Raw genomic sequence first — 17,755 nt, forward strand, 5'->3', positions numbered from 1 at the left:
AAAAAAAAAACAAAACCATTTTCAGAAGTTTTCTCATGTGAAAAGCTCTTGCTCACCATCTGTCAAGTTCACTGTTATCTGGCAATTCTGAGCATTACCCAAAGGAAGCATTTAGGGCTATTTGTTTACTGAAGATCTGAATTTAACCAGCTCCAGATAGCTGACTTTAGACTAGGACCAACACACATAAGACATTTTTGTCATTGTGGGTAGGTTTTTTCCGCCCATGCAATCTGAGTGGATAAAACCCAGCTCAAATTACTGTGGTGTTCTGGTTACATATGTTAGTAATTTGTGTGTTTGTTTTATTTTAATTGGACATAAGCAACCAAGGAGCCATGTTTTCTGYTTGGTACAAGCTTTTTCTAATTCAAATTTTGCAACAAGCAGGTAATCTGAATGACAGCCTATTCCAGTATTGTAGTTCTGGTTTCACAAATAAAGGTTAAGCTTCCACATCAAATAAACATAGCATGACAATCTTTCAAACTCTGTAAATACAAATAGGTGTGTGCTTTATAGCTGACAACTGAGAAATACAATATCACACTTAGGTCTCTTGAGATCTCCACATTATGTTCAGGAAGCAAACATACAATGCTGTTTAAAATCAGATTAAAATGTAGTGATCTCTTTCATGTAACATTTCAATATGTTGTGAACTGACTACTTCCAAATATCAAATCATTTATTGATAGCTCCTCATTGCTCAAGTCACAATCTTAAAATACAGTGATTTTGCTTTTTACAGTGATCATACTTTGATTTCTAATGACAGGAAAACACATTTAAAAAAAAAAAAAAAGACCCGAAAAAACCCCCAAGCCTAAAATAAAGCCTAAAACAAGGCAAGAAAAAAATGTATTTTTCATTATTTTTTAAAGAAGGAATTAAGAAGATTATCTTCCTCTTTAAAGAAGGAAGATAATCTTTCCTCTAACCAGAAGATAATGTGAACTTCCACAGAATATTCCTACARTTCAGCATTTTTTACAAGTAGTTATTCCTTTATTGAAAATTTCATATSAGGTAACCAATTCCTGTAAATCAAGGAAATAAATAATAGTTAAATACAATAAACAAACTGTGTTTCCTGCTGGCCACATAAGAAACCTGTGGCAGAGTATGAAACCAAACCTTCACTTCCATGTTCCAAATCAGCTGATCAAGCAATGAACTGTTATTTGCATTTCACTTTCTGTTTAAGATGCTACAAATGTCTCCGAATTTAAGATTAGCATTTGATAACAGTCCAAGAATACATTTTAATAGTTCAATTTATTTCTGTATATTGAAAATCTCTGTAAGAAAACAGAATGTATTTAACAAACTATTTGTTTGTTTACTGCACTGAGTAAATTCCTCATGAACTGAAACAAATTTTCCACCAAAGAACTATCATTATCATTCTCGTCTATCATATTGTTTCCTGACACCTGCTGCGATGAAATGGATAAATCCTCAGATTGCTAGCAAAGGTTTCTAAGATTTAATGTCTGTTTTGCTATGGAAATTACACTGGTCAAATGCTGTCTGGTCACTCCCAAAGCAGCAGAAAACAAAGTCAGGTCCAATAATTTAAAAAAAAAAACTCCACAAACTAGAACAGGAAGTAAACAAGAGAAAGTACCTGGGTCTTCTATCGATAAGTTCTTCGTTAACCATTGAACAATATCTGAACCTAGGAGCAAAACAAAAAGTATTTATAGATTAGTAAATTTTATCTCTCCCCCATTCTTCAGATCCCTGAGGCAATTCATATTGTTCTTCCATGGACGAGATCTACATTTTCTGCTCAGTTTGTCCAGAAAAAAAAAAAAAAAAACTGACCAATGTATTTTAGTTTAAGCTTTGTTTTAGCAGCGAAACATAGCACTTCTTTCTTTAGGCTATGACATAAAAAGTAATAGACATGTATTAAGTGTACAATAGTAGCCTAATTTCTAAAATTACACTACTGCAAAATTTACATAGAAAAACAAACTCTTTATTGAGCTAAGTTTTCAGCCCCCCCCCCCCCCCCTTAAAAATTAGTTTACCGGTAAAAGCCTATTCAATTATCTACATATGTACTACCAATGTATCAAATTCAACCTCATGGCARTGCTCTTGACAAAATTCACTTTTCCCTCGGTGCTAAAGTGCTTTCCTTCCCACTCCAGTCTCCCTTGCTCTCTATCCCTTCATTTACTGCCTATCCTTTTACTTCTGTTTCATTTCCTGCCTTGTTTTAACGTCCCATGTTATTGCTCAYCTCTTAACACTTTTGATACCAGATTTCTTGCTGCCTTTCACACTGAGTATCCTTCCAGCCTCACCTCCTAATTCCTAACCCATCTGCTCCTCTTGCGCATGCACTTCTATCAATTGCACTGCTATCACACTTCGCACTTTATGCCACAAGCTGAAGTCAGCCTTGTTTTTCCAACAGAAAGCTACAGCTGAACTTCACCCACCATGAACATGATTTGCAAAATAAATTATGAAGCATTGCTGCAAAAAAAAAATCATATTCATGATTTAAGCAACTTTAAATAACCAATCTGGCTTAGAGGGAGAATGAGTGAAACACTGACGGATGTTACATGCATGTTCTTCATGTTTCATGATACCTCCAGTTTAGACAAGCAATATAACAGAGCTGTCACAAAATATTTCCTTACAGAATCAATATTTAAGCTGCTCGTCCATTTCCCACCAAGCATAATAACAAAACTTTTTTATAAATTTTAAATTTAAAATTATAATATAAATCTATACAACTTACACAAATATAAACCAAATCAAAACAATAAAATCTCTTGAATGTGCAATAACACACAACATTAGAATGTGGAGCATATTTCCCCTGTCACTCTCTAGATTCAGATTTCTTCCTGTGCTTTACATACTGCATAATTTTCTTTGCTTAAGGCAATGAAAATGATATTTTAAAAAGGCATTTCAGAGAAAAAAGGAAATTTCTTTCTCCTTATAGCCTTCATTTTATTACACTTAGTGATTATCTTTATCATGTATGTTACAAAGTCTCATTGATTATATCATAGCTTTCCATGCATGTATTTATTACTAAATTGATTACATAGCAATGAAAATCTCCAGAGATTTTACAACCACATGCAGAGCAGACATTTTCATTACTATGTTAAATGTCTAAATTTTGAGAGGTATTAACTGCAGTGGCACTGTCTCTCATAGCATTTACGTGGCTTTATTCTTTATATGAGGCAATTTACCTTTGCATGCTCTTGGAGGCGTACAAAATGTTTCAGACACATATTCCTACCCAAAAATATTCTATTTTGATGCATTTTTACAAATATGATTTTAGTCCTTTCTTTATACTGATGAAATTTACGAGGCTGACAGTGAAGGAAGAATTTTAGTTTAATATAAGATGAAACTTCATAAACCTCAATGATGCAATTCCCAGCATAGCCATATTTTTCTGTCAGCTGACTAGAAAAGTTAGTCAGCCCTAAATATTTTCCTAAGTCTTCAAAGATCAAAGACAAAAATTAGAAAAACAACATGACATTTTTGAATACTGATTTTTAACTTTGTCTTCTTTCAAATCTCTCAGGTACCATATGGGAAGAAGTTTTCTATACTTTTCATCTTGCCTTCAAACACTCCTTTCCTTTTTGCCTCTTTTGAAAACTTTCTAACAGTGATGTGCTATATTCCTCAGTCCTCAGCTCCTGGTATCACATTTGTGTATACATGGTATGCACATCAGAAATTTCACCGCCACATGTTCCACTGCCTTTTGGCTTATTACAAATAATAGCGGGAAATTGACTTTCTTGAAAAATTCTGATTATGAAAGGTCATTGCTGTTCTATTCACACCTTACCCTGAAGCCATTCCCCTGGCACATGAAAGCCTGGACAGGAGTTTAAACAAGCTATCACATCCGAATACACTGATGATTTTAGGCGCGTGACTTTAATGACAGATGAATAAATATCAACATCAACACTCTCCTAGTGTGAAGGCTATTCAAGTAAAACAAACTTGCAAGTAATTTGTCATATCGTGAGTGAGAAATGTATCAGTTCGTATTTCTTTGGGAGATCTTGAGGCCAGCCCTAGTCCTAAAGCATAATAAAGGTATTAACTTGTAAAGCTTGCTGGTGGTTTTTTTAGCAACTAGTTTTAACGTCTAATCAACAAAATTGCTTCACTCAATCATTCCTGTGCCCTTCTCAAAGTTTATTACTTATGCAAGTGTGTTTCTAAAAGCAAAATCATTACTCTAATTTATCTCAAAAAAACAAGGCAGCAAAACAGGTGAAAACAGCAAAATACTTCCTGTGAGTATAGCTTTGAAAAAAAACTGACCAGTGAATTCCTGTCATTTTTCATACACCATGCTTCCCATCTATAGGAATTATAATCCAAGACTGTAAAGTTCTTTATTTGTAAACAAGAACTAATACTTGTAGAAGGAAAGATCTTTAACCTTCAAACCTGATTCTGTCTTATTACCAGAAATCTAGCAAAATTATAAGCTACTCAGATGATATAAATTTCATGGAAGGTACCACCTCGGTACTGGACTCACCTAAAAAGGAAAATTTCAGCAATCCATAATAGAAAACGTTTGCTGCATCAGATACTAACTTCTTCTATAGTGTTTAATGTGTGATATCAAAGACCCAGTTATAACATGGTCAAAGCAGATTCTCAAGCTAAGTTCTCCAGGTCTCCTTGTCTCACTTCCAGTAAGCAGCTAAAAGGCAAGTTAGATCTAAAAGGCCAAGCTAAAAGGCCATTGGATCTGCAAGGTACAAAAGACGTCAGTCAAATTGCTGACAATTTTGAATTCYCAGAACCATCAATTGTCATGCCAATTTCTAAAGCAAAGAAAACTAGACAAGGCAAAGTAATAATTTTAAATAATATATTAAAGCAAGCATGAGCAGCAAAGGTTTGAAAAAAAGGGGGATTTTTAGACATAGAGCCTGAAAGTCAAGATTCCTTAAATTCCAGCACCTATCCAGATAAAGGCAATAAAATTCACAGGATCTTTCTCAAGTCCAAAAATAAGATGGACTTTCATCTTCTTTAAAGAAATAGGAGAAAACATGTCTATATTCACAYAAACAAAACTCAGTCATATTCTTTGTGAAATGCACTGTCTGAAAACTCCACAAGTGATTAATTTTAAATGAAACGGTCCAAAAATAGCAGTTGCTGAAGCTGTCACAGCATCTTAAGGAAATTTTTTGAGGAAAGCATGCTCTCTGAACTCTGTAATACTGATTTCCAAGTCAAAGTCTTAAAGGCCAGGATACTGTTAAGATTACCTTTCAAAGATCACCTATTTTAAACAAGTCCTCACAGAATACATTTCCAAAAGGTGGTGGTTCTGACCTATGGAAAATTTCACAGGAATTATAAATCAAATTTTTGCTACATGTAAACACAATGATCCATGTAAACCTTGATCTGACAGAAAAAAAATACAAWACTAATACTGCAAAAGAAAAGCAAAATTCAAAATGCTCTTTTTTAAAATTCAAAAACATATTTAGCAAAAGAAGAGACGGTTGCAAGAAAGCATATTCTATTAATCAAAACCATGAKACCACTGAGAAACTTAACACAATGATTTCTCACTTCTTAAGAGAGAAGGTCCAACCCTGCAAAGAAAATAGTCTTTTGCTGTTAATATGTTGGTTTAGTAACTCAAATCTGTTCTTTTTATTTTTAGAACCACAGAGTATTYGCAGATGATGATGAGGGAAGGTGACACAGGCAGCTCCCCTGCGTTGCTCATACCAAGAGAGAGAYGCGTTTGCTGTTGACAATCAAGACTTTTGCCATCTGCACGCTCAGGAGCAGCACAATCACCATGGTTATGTTTGCCCAGCTCTGTGACATTTGGGCAGCTGGGCTTATTTGGGGCGGAAAGGAAGGAGAGGGTCATTCAGGTGCTCCCTCGAGGGAGCCTCTTGGTCAGCTGGCTCAGCTTCAGTTTTTCATCACCATCAAGCCTTGTGAACCTGAAGAATTCTTTGCAGGCCAGATCACAGTACAGGAAACTTAATAAACATGACTCTAGAAAGTATCAGTATCTAAATTTAAAACAAGACTATTACTAAATTAGTAAGGAAATAGTACTGCATTTCCATTGTTTCTCTTCGTTTCTTATATTGGGAGAGGAGAGAATTGGGTCATTTAAACTTTTGTCTTCAACACCGTCACTCCATGGTGATACATCAGGAAATTAGTCACTGATATATATTCCAAAATCCTTGGTCATGACTGAAAAAAAGATGTAATGTGCAATTTCATTTCTCACCACTGATTCAGATATTGGAAACACAGAAACTGGATGACATGAGCAGGGAGATTGTAAAAGCCAGTAGTCTCTCAGGCTCTCAGCACTAGCTTTTTTTGCATAAAAATTTCTGTCTAATAGAGAGAGAGAGACTCAAGGAACATACACCACATAAATTCTTTCCACCCTATATTTTTTATTTAATAGGTTTTTTTTTCCTCTATTGTTTTGGATTTAAATAAAATAGATTTATAGATTTAACTTGGTACAATTTTATATCATGAGTGCCAACTGAGTTGACACCTTGATAATTTGAATATGCTGCTGATTGCACTTACATATTTAACTTTCTGACCCTTGCTATTTAAATGAGTTGACTTTTTAAAAGAAAAAGCATCATTGATTAGAGTGCAATTTAAGGAAATTATTTACATCTCAACTTTCACACGCATTTCTGCCACTTGCTTTTTAGAATTACTGATGAAAATAAAYGCAGAAACTTTTTTGACTAATTATGAGGGTGGACCATGCATTTGTTTCAGCTCTGATAAACCTCAAGGAAGCTTGTACCCAGCTGCAGATCTAAAAATCTCATCTGAACAATACTAACTGTACAGAGAATATGACAYATTTTTATGAAACTACTCAAGCACAAAAGTTTTCTAGTTTTAAAACAGTAAAAGCTGAAATATACTTATTTCCAAAGTGAAAGTAGATAYAGGAATTTGCAGAAATAAAACTGTCAAATGAATCATCCTGCTACTTTTGAGTTGGACTATTTTATTCTCTGCTGTAAGCAGTGATCAGAAATACTTAAGCCTAGAAGGGTGGAAAGGATCCATAATTATGGCTAGCCTAACCTTGTGAAAGAACAATGTGCTGCTTGATACTGTAATGATTTTCTGCTTCAGAGGGTAAAATTCATCCACATTCATCCTCTGAATGAGCTAATAAAGAATCCAAAAATCTCTTACACTTCCATAGCTATATGAAATAAATCAAGGATGCTCACCAACAAATTCCAGCTGTGTAAATCCTGCAGTCACACTCTGTCTGATAACCAAGCTTCAGAGCAGAAATCCGGTTCATAAACACTATAGGGTAGTTAAATATGGCTGTGTATCTGTGCCACTCTTTATTCTAAATGTGTCAATCCACACACGTCCCTGTCTCCGCAGCAAAAGGAATTGCTGCTTCAATGCAGCAACATTTACCTTTAAGGTTTCCCAGAAGACATCCTCCACTTAGATCTCTTCACAAGTGACTCTTTTACAAATGACACTGGCTGTGCATGACTGGTAATACAGCAGTAACCACAGATGAAAACCCTGTAATCCCAAAACTCTTATCGTAAACACTTGTGTTTATCATCTTGCTGAAGAACATTGCTCCATGCTAAACACTTGCAGGGCAAGAGTGATGCCATTTAGGAAAACTAAGTAGCAGCCTTTCGACTGCAAAGGAATTTTTATGCTTTTCTTCAAAATGATGTAAAGCCTTGTGATGTTGGTGAATTATAATAGAGCACAGTGCGCACATGATTTTCAAAATCTTAACAACCTCCTCTATGTAAAAAGTATTTATGGGAGAAAAGTCCTTAAAATACAAGTAGAATTTTGAACACCATAAAAATGTCCTGAAGAAATTTCACTTATGAGAAATCTTCACCTCAAACAAAAAAAAAAGAAAATAAAAAACAAAGCAAACAAACAAAACCAGAAGAAACAAGCTTCATTTTTTAAATAGTGTATGCATTCCTCAAGCAAAACTTCTAAATACTGAGATAAACAAGGAGGCGAGGACACTTTTCAGTGAGACCTACTTGATTTCCTGTTTATCAGAAATCTTAAGTAATGGTAAAAGAAGACAAGAAGCTAAGTGACTTCCAATTTTTCTCATCATTGTGTCTCATCCTTCTTCTCTCAATCATTTCCTGTCTTTATCTTTCAAACATTTACARACATGTTTAGGTACAATTAAGAGAGAAACAGCCAAGAATTCAGCCACTCAACATGTTCTCCATCCATCATTACCTTTGGGATGGAGAGCAAAGTTAAATCACATCCTCCAAAATAGTTCTGGTTCCAATGCCAAGCGGAGAATAGTTCTGGATCCAATGCTAAGCGGAGCGCACGAAGCCTCCAAACACCAAGCATAATGGTGTCCATGCTCTTCCCAGCACCACTGTGTACTGTGCAAAACAACAGGCAATGAAGCCGTTCTGCCCCACTTGAAGGTGAGTGCCTAGTCACCAGCTTAAAGAACTTTTTTTTTTCTATCTCTCTCAGTGATGATGCACTTTCTTTTTAAAAAGAATGAGAAACTCCACATGGAAGAGAACAGTCTCCACCGTCTGCTAATTATGTTCTCTAAATCATGAGACAGCTTAGTCCAAATTTATGCTCAGACACAAGCAGTTTCAGATATTTGAGCCTGAGTGTCTCTACCGCAGTTTTTAGGCATTCTGGCTGGGAAATTCTGGTTGTGGGCCCTTTTAATTCCTTTTGCTAGAGCTGTAACTCTTTTGTCTTAAATAGCTTGGGAAATAAGAGCAGCAAATAAATTATTTACTGCCCTCTAGGRCACCCATGTGGGAAGTTGAGCACCTGGAGTCATCTCCCTATTGCTGTGCAGTCTGCCTAATGGGAAGTAGAACAGCATTGGCAAGTGTATCCTGATGCAGAATACAGCATCATACGGTGTACGAACATAAGAGCATCCACCCTCAAGAAAAACTGAGAAGGAAATGGATATGTGACTCCTATTCCAAGTTTGACACCCCCTCCCCCCAGTTCCTGAAATAACTTATAAAAGGGCTACAGTAGCTTCACTGTTGTCTCACTGTCTTGAACTCTCACTCTGAAAAATTCATCCAAGATTATTTCAAAAAAACTGACAACATATTCTTAAGAGAAAAAATTGCTACTTGCTATAAATACTTTGTCTAGCCTTCTTTTTGTATCTACTAGATGTTTTACCGTGTCTTGCTGACAGCTCTGTATATAGAAAACAGGTAGATTGATAAGCACATGTTCTTTCTCTCATACACATATCAGTAAGTGTTTGCACACTGCACTTTTATAATCCTCACCACACAGTAAAAACTGCCTGAGTTTATTTCTGCCACAAAAAAAAGCTTTTGCTTTCTTATTTTTTTTACATCAGCAGTTAGAAAATAGTGTGTGTAAAACCAAACACCCTTCAAGTTCAACAAGAAAATCTTTGTGAAACTCTCCATCATGCCTCAAGCAATTTTGTATTTTTTTTGTATTTCTACATGAATATCTCTAATAAATACAATATTTTCCTTCAAAAATGCTTCTTCAGATTCTTGCCATACTGCCCCCAAGAGACACCTACACACAGATGGCAATGGAAGGAAGCGAGGAGCAATGTAATTTCTGCTAGACACTAACATTCATCGAGGATTTTCACAGGGGAAAATCCTCAAGTCCTAATTCAGGGGTTATGGGAATAAATATATAAATKATATAAGACTTGATTTGAGATTTTGAGTCCAGGAAGAAACTCAGTGTGGACACAGTGATTTGCAGTTTTGACATTTGCCCAGCAACAATGTCATTGCATTTCCTTCCTCACAAGGTGCTCCTACACAGTAATAGTTAATTTATACAGTTGGTTTGAAAATGGGTTTTTCCACTATTGCTATTTCAAAACACTCTTTCAGTGACTCATGCTCTTACTGTTCTCTTTGCTTAAGACTCTCAAAACCAATGATGTCCAAAAAACCCTTCTTTGATCAGTATCTATTTCCTGAATAACCCAAGCTATTTAGTTTAGTTATTTTGACTAAAATACAACTTTTAAGAGAGAATTTATGATGCTAAGTACAACAGCATAAAGTGATGCTCTGCAGAAGCTCCTGAATCACAAGTTTCCCAAGAATTTGACCATTACCCAGCCACTCTCACACATTCAGAGACATCTCGAAAAGGAAGCCTCTCCACAATAAAAAAAATTCTACAATACATCAGTTGCACAAAATACTTATCTTCAGATACAATCCACTGCATGGACACAGACTATAACAGAAAGTCCCAAAACCATGAATTTCATAACAGAATGCTAATATATTGCAGAATTGTAATACATTGTCTGGACAAAGTAGTCATCTGGTAGGTTGAGTTCTTTGTTCCCATTGTTCCACAGCCTGCAGCACAGATCAGCTATTTTTTAACTAGTAGTAATAAATACAAAATGTAAGATACAAGAAATTTTGTTGAAGCTGAGAAGAAACCTTCAACCTTAATCCTAATATTCAAGTGTCACACCAGATATGTCACTGACTCTGATCAAAACTTCACTCAAGGCTCCTAATTTTTCTATTTGAAATATGAAATGTTTTAATATTCAATAGACCACAGAGATTTCAAATGAATTTCTATTCTTGATTAAGCTGTGCTGGATGTTTTTGTGGTTTTTCCTCCAGATCCATAACTATTTTAATACTGCTACATCTCAGAGTTCACACTTCAAAGATATGCTGCAGGGCTACATTTTCAAAAGGGAAAAGAAATTATGTTATTCAAATTTTACATACCTATATTTTGGGGGTTTAGTCAAACTGAAAACCTAATCCCATTCGGTTTTTACCAAAATATGGGACTGTTTCAAGACTTTATCATGCTCAGTTGCTTGGCATAACCAAAATCACTTACATTATATAGTATGGAATGTGTAGAAAATRAAACTGACCTTTGTTCCACCTTGATGCTTCCACCAAATTCAGCTTATTTTTCATTTGCATCTTCCATCACTATTCAAAGATTATGAATTAATTTATTCCAAATGTCAATAATTGTGCTGCACATCTGAAGCAGRTATTACTGGGTCTATTTTCAAAGACATGAACAACTCATTGTTTTTCTCATGGTAGTTCCTTACATATGTACCTCAAACACTCTGTTACAATAAAGGTAAAATTTACTAGTTYTTGACGAAAATTCTCAAATATTCATTGAAATATTAGTTCTGCTGACAATTGAAATTTCTAACATGATTTATCCCTCAATGAAGATTTATAAAAAATTGTGATACAAATGTATTACCATTGTAGTATGCAATTAATATCTCTTGGGTTTAAAATAAACTTAATCATATCATCCATAATAAGCACCACAATATCTCAAACTGGAAATTGAAGTATGGTATATGTTCATATATGTTAGTRTATATGCCAGTAATTTTATATATTATGCTCCCATCCATCACAATAAACTTAGCTAACCAAGAAGGAAAACTTAGAGAATATAAGTGCCTCTCCATTTTAGCTTACCAAGTTCATTTCCTTGCTGCTATGTTTCCCTAGCGACACTCACATCAGCATTTTCTAGATATTAGTTGCATCCCTGTAGCTAGTATTGGATTTTTCTCTACAACATTTTTATAGGAATTCAAAACCAACCTTCCTGCTTTGACACGAAATTCAGTACCACATTAATCAAATATATTTTTGAAGCAAAGTACTTTGCTTTCCATCAGTATCAAGCAATTCATAGAGCCATCACTAATGTCTCCATTTTAGGAATATCTCTTGGAGYCTGTACAAAGTAACAATCTCTGCAAAAACCTTCTGTTTTCTCCTGTCCCTATCCTCACATTCATTCCATCAAGAGCAACCATTTGATAACACTAATCCACAAGATCATGGGAAGCATTTGTAAGTTTATGTGAACAAGCTGRAGAGAGTAATTTTCCATTATCCATTATCAAGTAGAAGAATGATAAAAAAGACATTATTCTGAAAAATCCTAGACCACTGGCCCACATTGTAACCTTTGGTATTTATTTCTGCACCAAAGATAATAGCTCCTCATCCTGTGTGGTGAATTTTGAGGGGCTAGAGAACAGAGATGCATTTTGAAAAGATCAACCTGCAAGTATTTGTCCAATTTWAAAAAAGTGCATGTCCTAGAGTCTGGATTCTATTCTTCATGTTATTTTACTGTACGTTTCAATGTTTTATTTCTTTAGATGAAACAGCTGAGAACTGATGGTATCTTACTGTGTACATAGGATGGGTCTCTTGTAACTTAGACTTGTGAGTACAGAAGCTCTTCATAAAGATGAGACTGTAGTTCATTATGTTTTTTCTTCTTCACAAAATGCAGAGAAAAATTATGTTCATACTGCTGCCTAGGAGTGCACAGAGATGTGAATACCACTTTTAGCACCTGTTGCGTCTGTTTACATTGTCAGAGTAAGAATAAATAGTACCAAGATGTAAAATAACCCTTGGTGAGGGAACATGTATACACAGCTGTGCAGGAGACTATCCAAACCAATCCTGGCTCTCTTCTTCCCAGCTCCTGTACACAATGTTTTATTTGAATTTTGGTGTCTCCATGTAATTTTTKAGGACCTGTACATATTTTATGTAAAATTGTTGATGGCCAGCATTTGTTCCCTAACCATCAATTGCAGACTCAGGAACAGATGATATATCTTCTCTTGGGAAAATAAAAGCACTATAGAAATATAAAGCAAATAGATATCGAGTACTAGGACTACTGTTTACTACTGGAAGGTAAAAGTAGACACAACTCCTGTGTTGAGTCCCTGGAGAGAATAAAGATTTGTCAGTCAGCTAAGGAATTGTGCTGTCCACAGAAGATATGGTCCCAAGGTTGAGAGGGAAGGGGCAAGAAGATGTTTGGGAAAAACACGCTCTTGCTTAATCTTCTTACCTCCTGGAAAGAGCTAAAATGAATTCATCAGCAGATTACAAAAGAAAACTAACAACCCTCTCCTGCAACATGACATAAACAACAAGTCCCCAAAATGCAAAAAAAATTAAAGTATTTACTCATAGATAAATGTACCCTGTTCAATCTGGAATCAGCAATTAATATGATTTTCCTGCCAGCTTATTGTCAGATAAGAAATCGGTGGAGAGCAGCAAAGGGTACTTGTGCTTGGATGAGCAAAGAGCCTGATAACGGCAGTCGGCAGATCACTTGCCCTTGACAGTCTGGGAACAGAGCCACTTTCCTCTCCAAAATACATGGGAAAGGGAGTAGTGGTAATATGACTGTTGAGAGTTTTCTTGATGCAAAACAGGATGGATATAAGTCATCTAGGAGGGAAGTCTCAAGTACCTCATCCCCTTCAAATTTCTGCTTCACTTTGAATGAGGCAGGTTTATACTTAGAAACTAAGTATATTCTAGGCTCCTTTAGTCATCCTTTCTACTGCTCCAATGCTATCTGACCCKGCATAAAACTGGGCTCCTGTCAAATACAAATATACAAATAAATGCCTGCCATAGCACTGTCTTCCACAAATGATGTCCATTGGATGGGAATACAGGCTCATTCTTACACAAAACCTTCTTTGTTTCCTTATACCTGCCATATTGCTGCCTTCACTGCTGCCAAGCTGGCAGTGTTGATCCCTTCCATAGGCTCAGCAGAGCTCACTGCATGGCAGTCCAGGCCACTGTTTGCAGTGGTATCAATCTGACTCTGTAAGATTTTGGGCTAGAAAAAGCTTTCCTTGGTCTGTTTTGTGCCTCTTGAGAGCTTGCCAGCCTCTAATGATGGGTGCACGCTTAGTGTGCCCAACTTGGCATGGCATCATTCTCCTTGCTCTATGTCCCTGGGAGTGTAAGGTCCAGCGTTTCTTCCACAGACTCAGAAGAGAGCAGCATCTCAGGGCAGCAGGATCTCTTTTTGTCAGTCACATTAACAGCCAGTAAAACATGCTGCTCTCAAGTGAGAGATTACCAGTCTGTTTGTCCTGCAGCACACAAACACAGCAGCTATTCAAACTAGCCTGGAAATATCAGAAGAATTTCTTCATCTCAAATTCACTACTCTCATCTTTCATTGACTTAACAAAGAGTATGTCTTTGACTTTTGGAACAATATACCATGATTTTAAGTAATGACTAATAAAAAAATACTTATTCTTCTAATTTTTTAATTCTTTTTGGTGATGAAAGTGATGGCTTAATAGCTTAGGCGAGTATATTAAATAAGATCTATAGATTCAGTTTTAAAACTGATATCCTTTCCTACTTAGACTAATGAGTTTCCCCTCCTATGTTATGCTTCTAGAAATGACTGTCACTCAGGGGAAGGAAGCAACAAGGTTTTACTACTGTTAATACACTTTACATTTCAGCAATTTTTCCTTCTCACATGTTTAAAATTATCATTCAGCTTGTGTTGGGAAAGATGTCCTTGCTAGTTAGTGTTTTCTTCTTAGCCAGTAAGGTAACAAAGGTGGACAAGTTCTTGTTCTTCAAACAAGAACATGTGAGCACAGAGAAAATAGAGGAAAATTACAGCTCTGAGCACAGGTTCTTAAAATGGAGCCCTCACAAGTAACTCCTGCTACAAATATAGCAAATACAAACATGTAGTCCTTTCGTGATGCCTAAATTTGATGTAGTCTAAGCTTAGTAAAAGTGATGATCACCAAACCAACCACAYCAGTGAAGGCAGATGATCTGGCAGAGGTAGGAGTTATTCTGCTGTTTTATGTTGGAGAGCTCATTCAGTAATTTTAGTATGGAAGCATTTTATACTAATTGCTATTCAAACACATTGGAACAGTGAGTCCCTCTGCTAAGGACCCTACAATCAGCATTTCTGATGTGACAATTTAACTGAATAATGAAGATTTTATGTGTTGATCATGTTCAGTGATTGCTCAATAAAGTCCCTGACTTGTTCTCTGAGTTTCTCCAGCCAAAAGCACATCCTCAAAAGGATGCTTCCTGAATCCCAACAGAACCTGTGAGACATCAGTTTCTTACCTCACAGCAAATTCTGAGGCTCTCAAACATCATTTCAATATGAAGTGGAACTCAAACATCGAACATCAAAGCTTTGCACAAACTGAAAAATTAAAAACATTTTCCTTTAATGCTATAAAGATGTCTGATTCAACAGGACCAAAACCTTTTTTTTAGCAGAAAACAAACAGAATTTTTCATCTGTCTTTCTGACTCATAMAACAACTTCTAATGGAAGTATAACAATAAAGCAATAAAACAAAACCTCAGTATTTCAGTACTTCCTGATAACATCAACGTCAAAAAATTATCCTGAAAAAGTGCGGCTCTAGACACATTTCACAGCAGAAAACTGGTTTGCCACATATTGCGTCAGAAATGCTCTTAAAGGATAATTCTCCTAAATTAAGCAGATGTAGAAGGCTTGAACAGAACTAAGATGGATGTGCCTCATTATCCTACGATTCTGTGATTTCTTTGACAGGACCAGAGGACAGTGCCATAGGATCTGCTACCCAGAGCACTCTGGGACATTCAATTGATAGTTTTAGACACAAGAGACAAAATAAGAAGAGAAAAATGGGCAATTTCATCTKTCGTTTTCTCTTATGGTGTGACTTTGTCAATCATCACCAGAATAAGTATAAATTTTTATTCCACTTTAATAACTTGCCCCTTCCATTTTAATCTAAACTAAATTCAAAGATATTCTTATTGTGCAGTATAAACTCATAAAGATAGCAGTCATAGCTCTGCTTAACTCATACCATGCCTCTCCCCTGATGATGAGTCATCTCTCCTCTTACCATGTAGTAAAGAAAACAGATGAGCCTTGAAAAGCTAACATATTTTGCAATTTTATATAGCAAAAATACCATTTGGAAAATGTGTTTGTAAAATCACTACTSCTATAACTACTATATCAGTTTCCAGACAGTGAGTTATATACAGTGGGGATGGATACACCTGGGAAGTATCTGGAATTTAGCTTCTAAAAGATATTTCTTTGAAAATAAGAGTAAGAGTGAACTTACCATTTTGTCAGTTTTGAGTCATGTCYTTTTAAGTTTTAATTTCAAGTATATTTTTAACTCTGGTGCTATGTTTAAAAGCAATTTCTATTACTGCATGAGAAATCAAAGGGAATAGTATAAAATCATTCTCTCAGTTGCAATGGGAAAATCCAAAGTAACTCCCTGACAGCCACTAAAAAAACTTCAGAAATTTCAAATCAACATAGTTTCAAAAAATAGTTTAAAAAGATACTGAAATATGGCTCAAGTTCTTCTCAGMCATGACATAGGTTGAGACTTACATTAAAAAAAAGGCAATTTAAAGTTGCTTGAGAAAAAGTCTATTTCTTTACTCCTTTAAGGCCAGTATACATGCAAAATTGCAGTGAAACCATGATCATCTAGAGGTATTTATTTTTATCATAAAAAAAAATCTCTTAACAATACTGCAATTTTTTATACTCAACTGCACYTTTGCTACCCCTCACCAGTAAAAGGTGTATGCAAAAAAAGGGCTCAAATCTTCATATTAAGATGTTCTGATAATCTTTCAAGTAGCTTCCCATGCCATGCAAACTGAAGCAGCCATGCCCTAAACTGGGCATCATCACACTCTATAAAGAAGGAAAACCCAGACTATTTTGACACGAAACACATTTGTTTTACCAGAGGTATTGGCAATGTGATGATATTCTCTCCCTTCATCAAAAACACTTCCTTTGTTTGATGTACAATTGATGCCTTCACGAGGAAACCTAGACAAAYGCTGGCAATTTGAGTCAAGTATGTAAAAACCAGGAGCAGCTGTGCTCCCTCCTCTCTGTGTGTAGGGGAGCTGAGGGAGAACAGGTCTCTGGGGCAACAGACAGCAAGTGTTGTAGATGCCACTTAGGTAACTATGCTGAAAACAAAGCAAAGACAAAGAAAARTGGGTATGTACAAACAAGTAGGACAAGGTTACTGAGGAACATATTACTTGAAGGACCTGTCTTGGGTTTGACAGATGTGGTCACTTGTACCAAGGCTGGTTCCCTATATTTGGCACAAGGGAAAGGATTTGATGGAAGAATGATCACTGCTTAAAAAACCTTTTCAGCAAGGGAAACAACAATGCTCWGTTTGTCACAGAAAAAAACAGTATTAAAGTGATATTTCCTAAAAATGTAAAACTTGCAAAGTACCCTGCAAAGAATTACAGAAAACTATTTAATTGATTTACCATTTGAGAATTGGTATATGAAAGAACTYCAGCAACATTAAGTCCTCTAGTATTACTATGATGGAGTAGACATTTCATGTTTATTACTTTATAGTCATGGCAGCGGACACAGAGGCCAAATGGAAAGACTGCTGACACAAAGAGAGAACAGTTAAGCCAATGATGAAAATGAAAGAGACTTAATTTTAAGCCCCACTTATGAGCCATAGGTTATGTTAATATGCCTTTGACAACACTAGGTTTTTGGGGGGATTTTGGTGCATTTACAAGAGGAACACTATACTCAAAATATTAAAGAAATATAATTAAAGAGTGACAGCAAGTTTTCATGTTGCTTCAAACGGAAAAATTCAACCTTAAAAGCATCGATTTTTAAACTGCTGAGCTATCTATCGCAAGTACTTTTTAATAATGAATGACCCTTGGTATATTTATTTACAGAGGCCATGCAAGATACAGGAAACACAGATAAA

At 35.7% G+C, this 17,755-nt stretch overlaps 1 protein-coding gene across 5 annotated transcripts in view; it reads right to left on the reverse strand.

Moving 5' to 3' along the window:
* Positions 1 to 17,755, reverse strand: part of RGS7 (regulator of G protein signaling 7) — a 224,168-nt gene that overhangs the window by 95,669 nt on the left and 110,744 nt on the right. For all 5 annotated transcript variants that reach the window (XM_057363970.1, XM_057363975.1, XM_057363973.1 and 2 more), the window contains exon 3: positions 1,631 to 1,681. In XM_057363970.1, coding sequence (XP_057219953.1) covers positions 1,631 to 1,681 — 51 coding nt within the window. The remainder of the gene's footprint in view (positions 1 to 1,630; positions 1,682 to 17,755) is intronic.

The sequence above is a fragment of the Malurus melanocephalus genome, unplaced genomic scaffold, assembly GCF_030028575.1.
Source record: "Malurus melanocephalus ecotype Western Australia unplaced genomic scaffold, MMel_1.1 scaffold_33, whole genome shotgun sequence".
NCBI lineage: Eukaryota > Metazoa > Chordata > Aves > Passeriformes > Maluridae > Malurus > Malurus melanocephalus.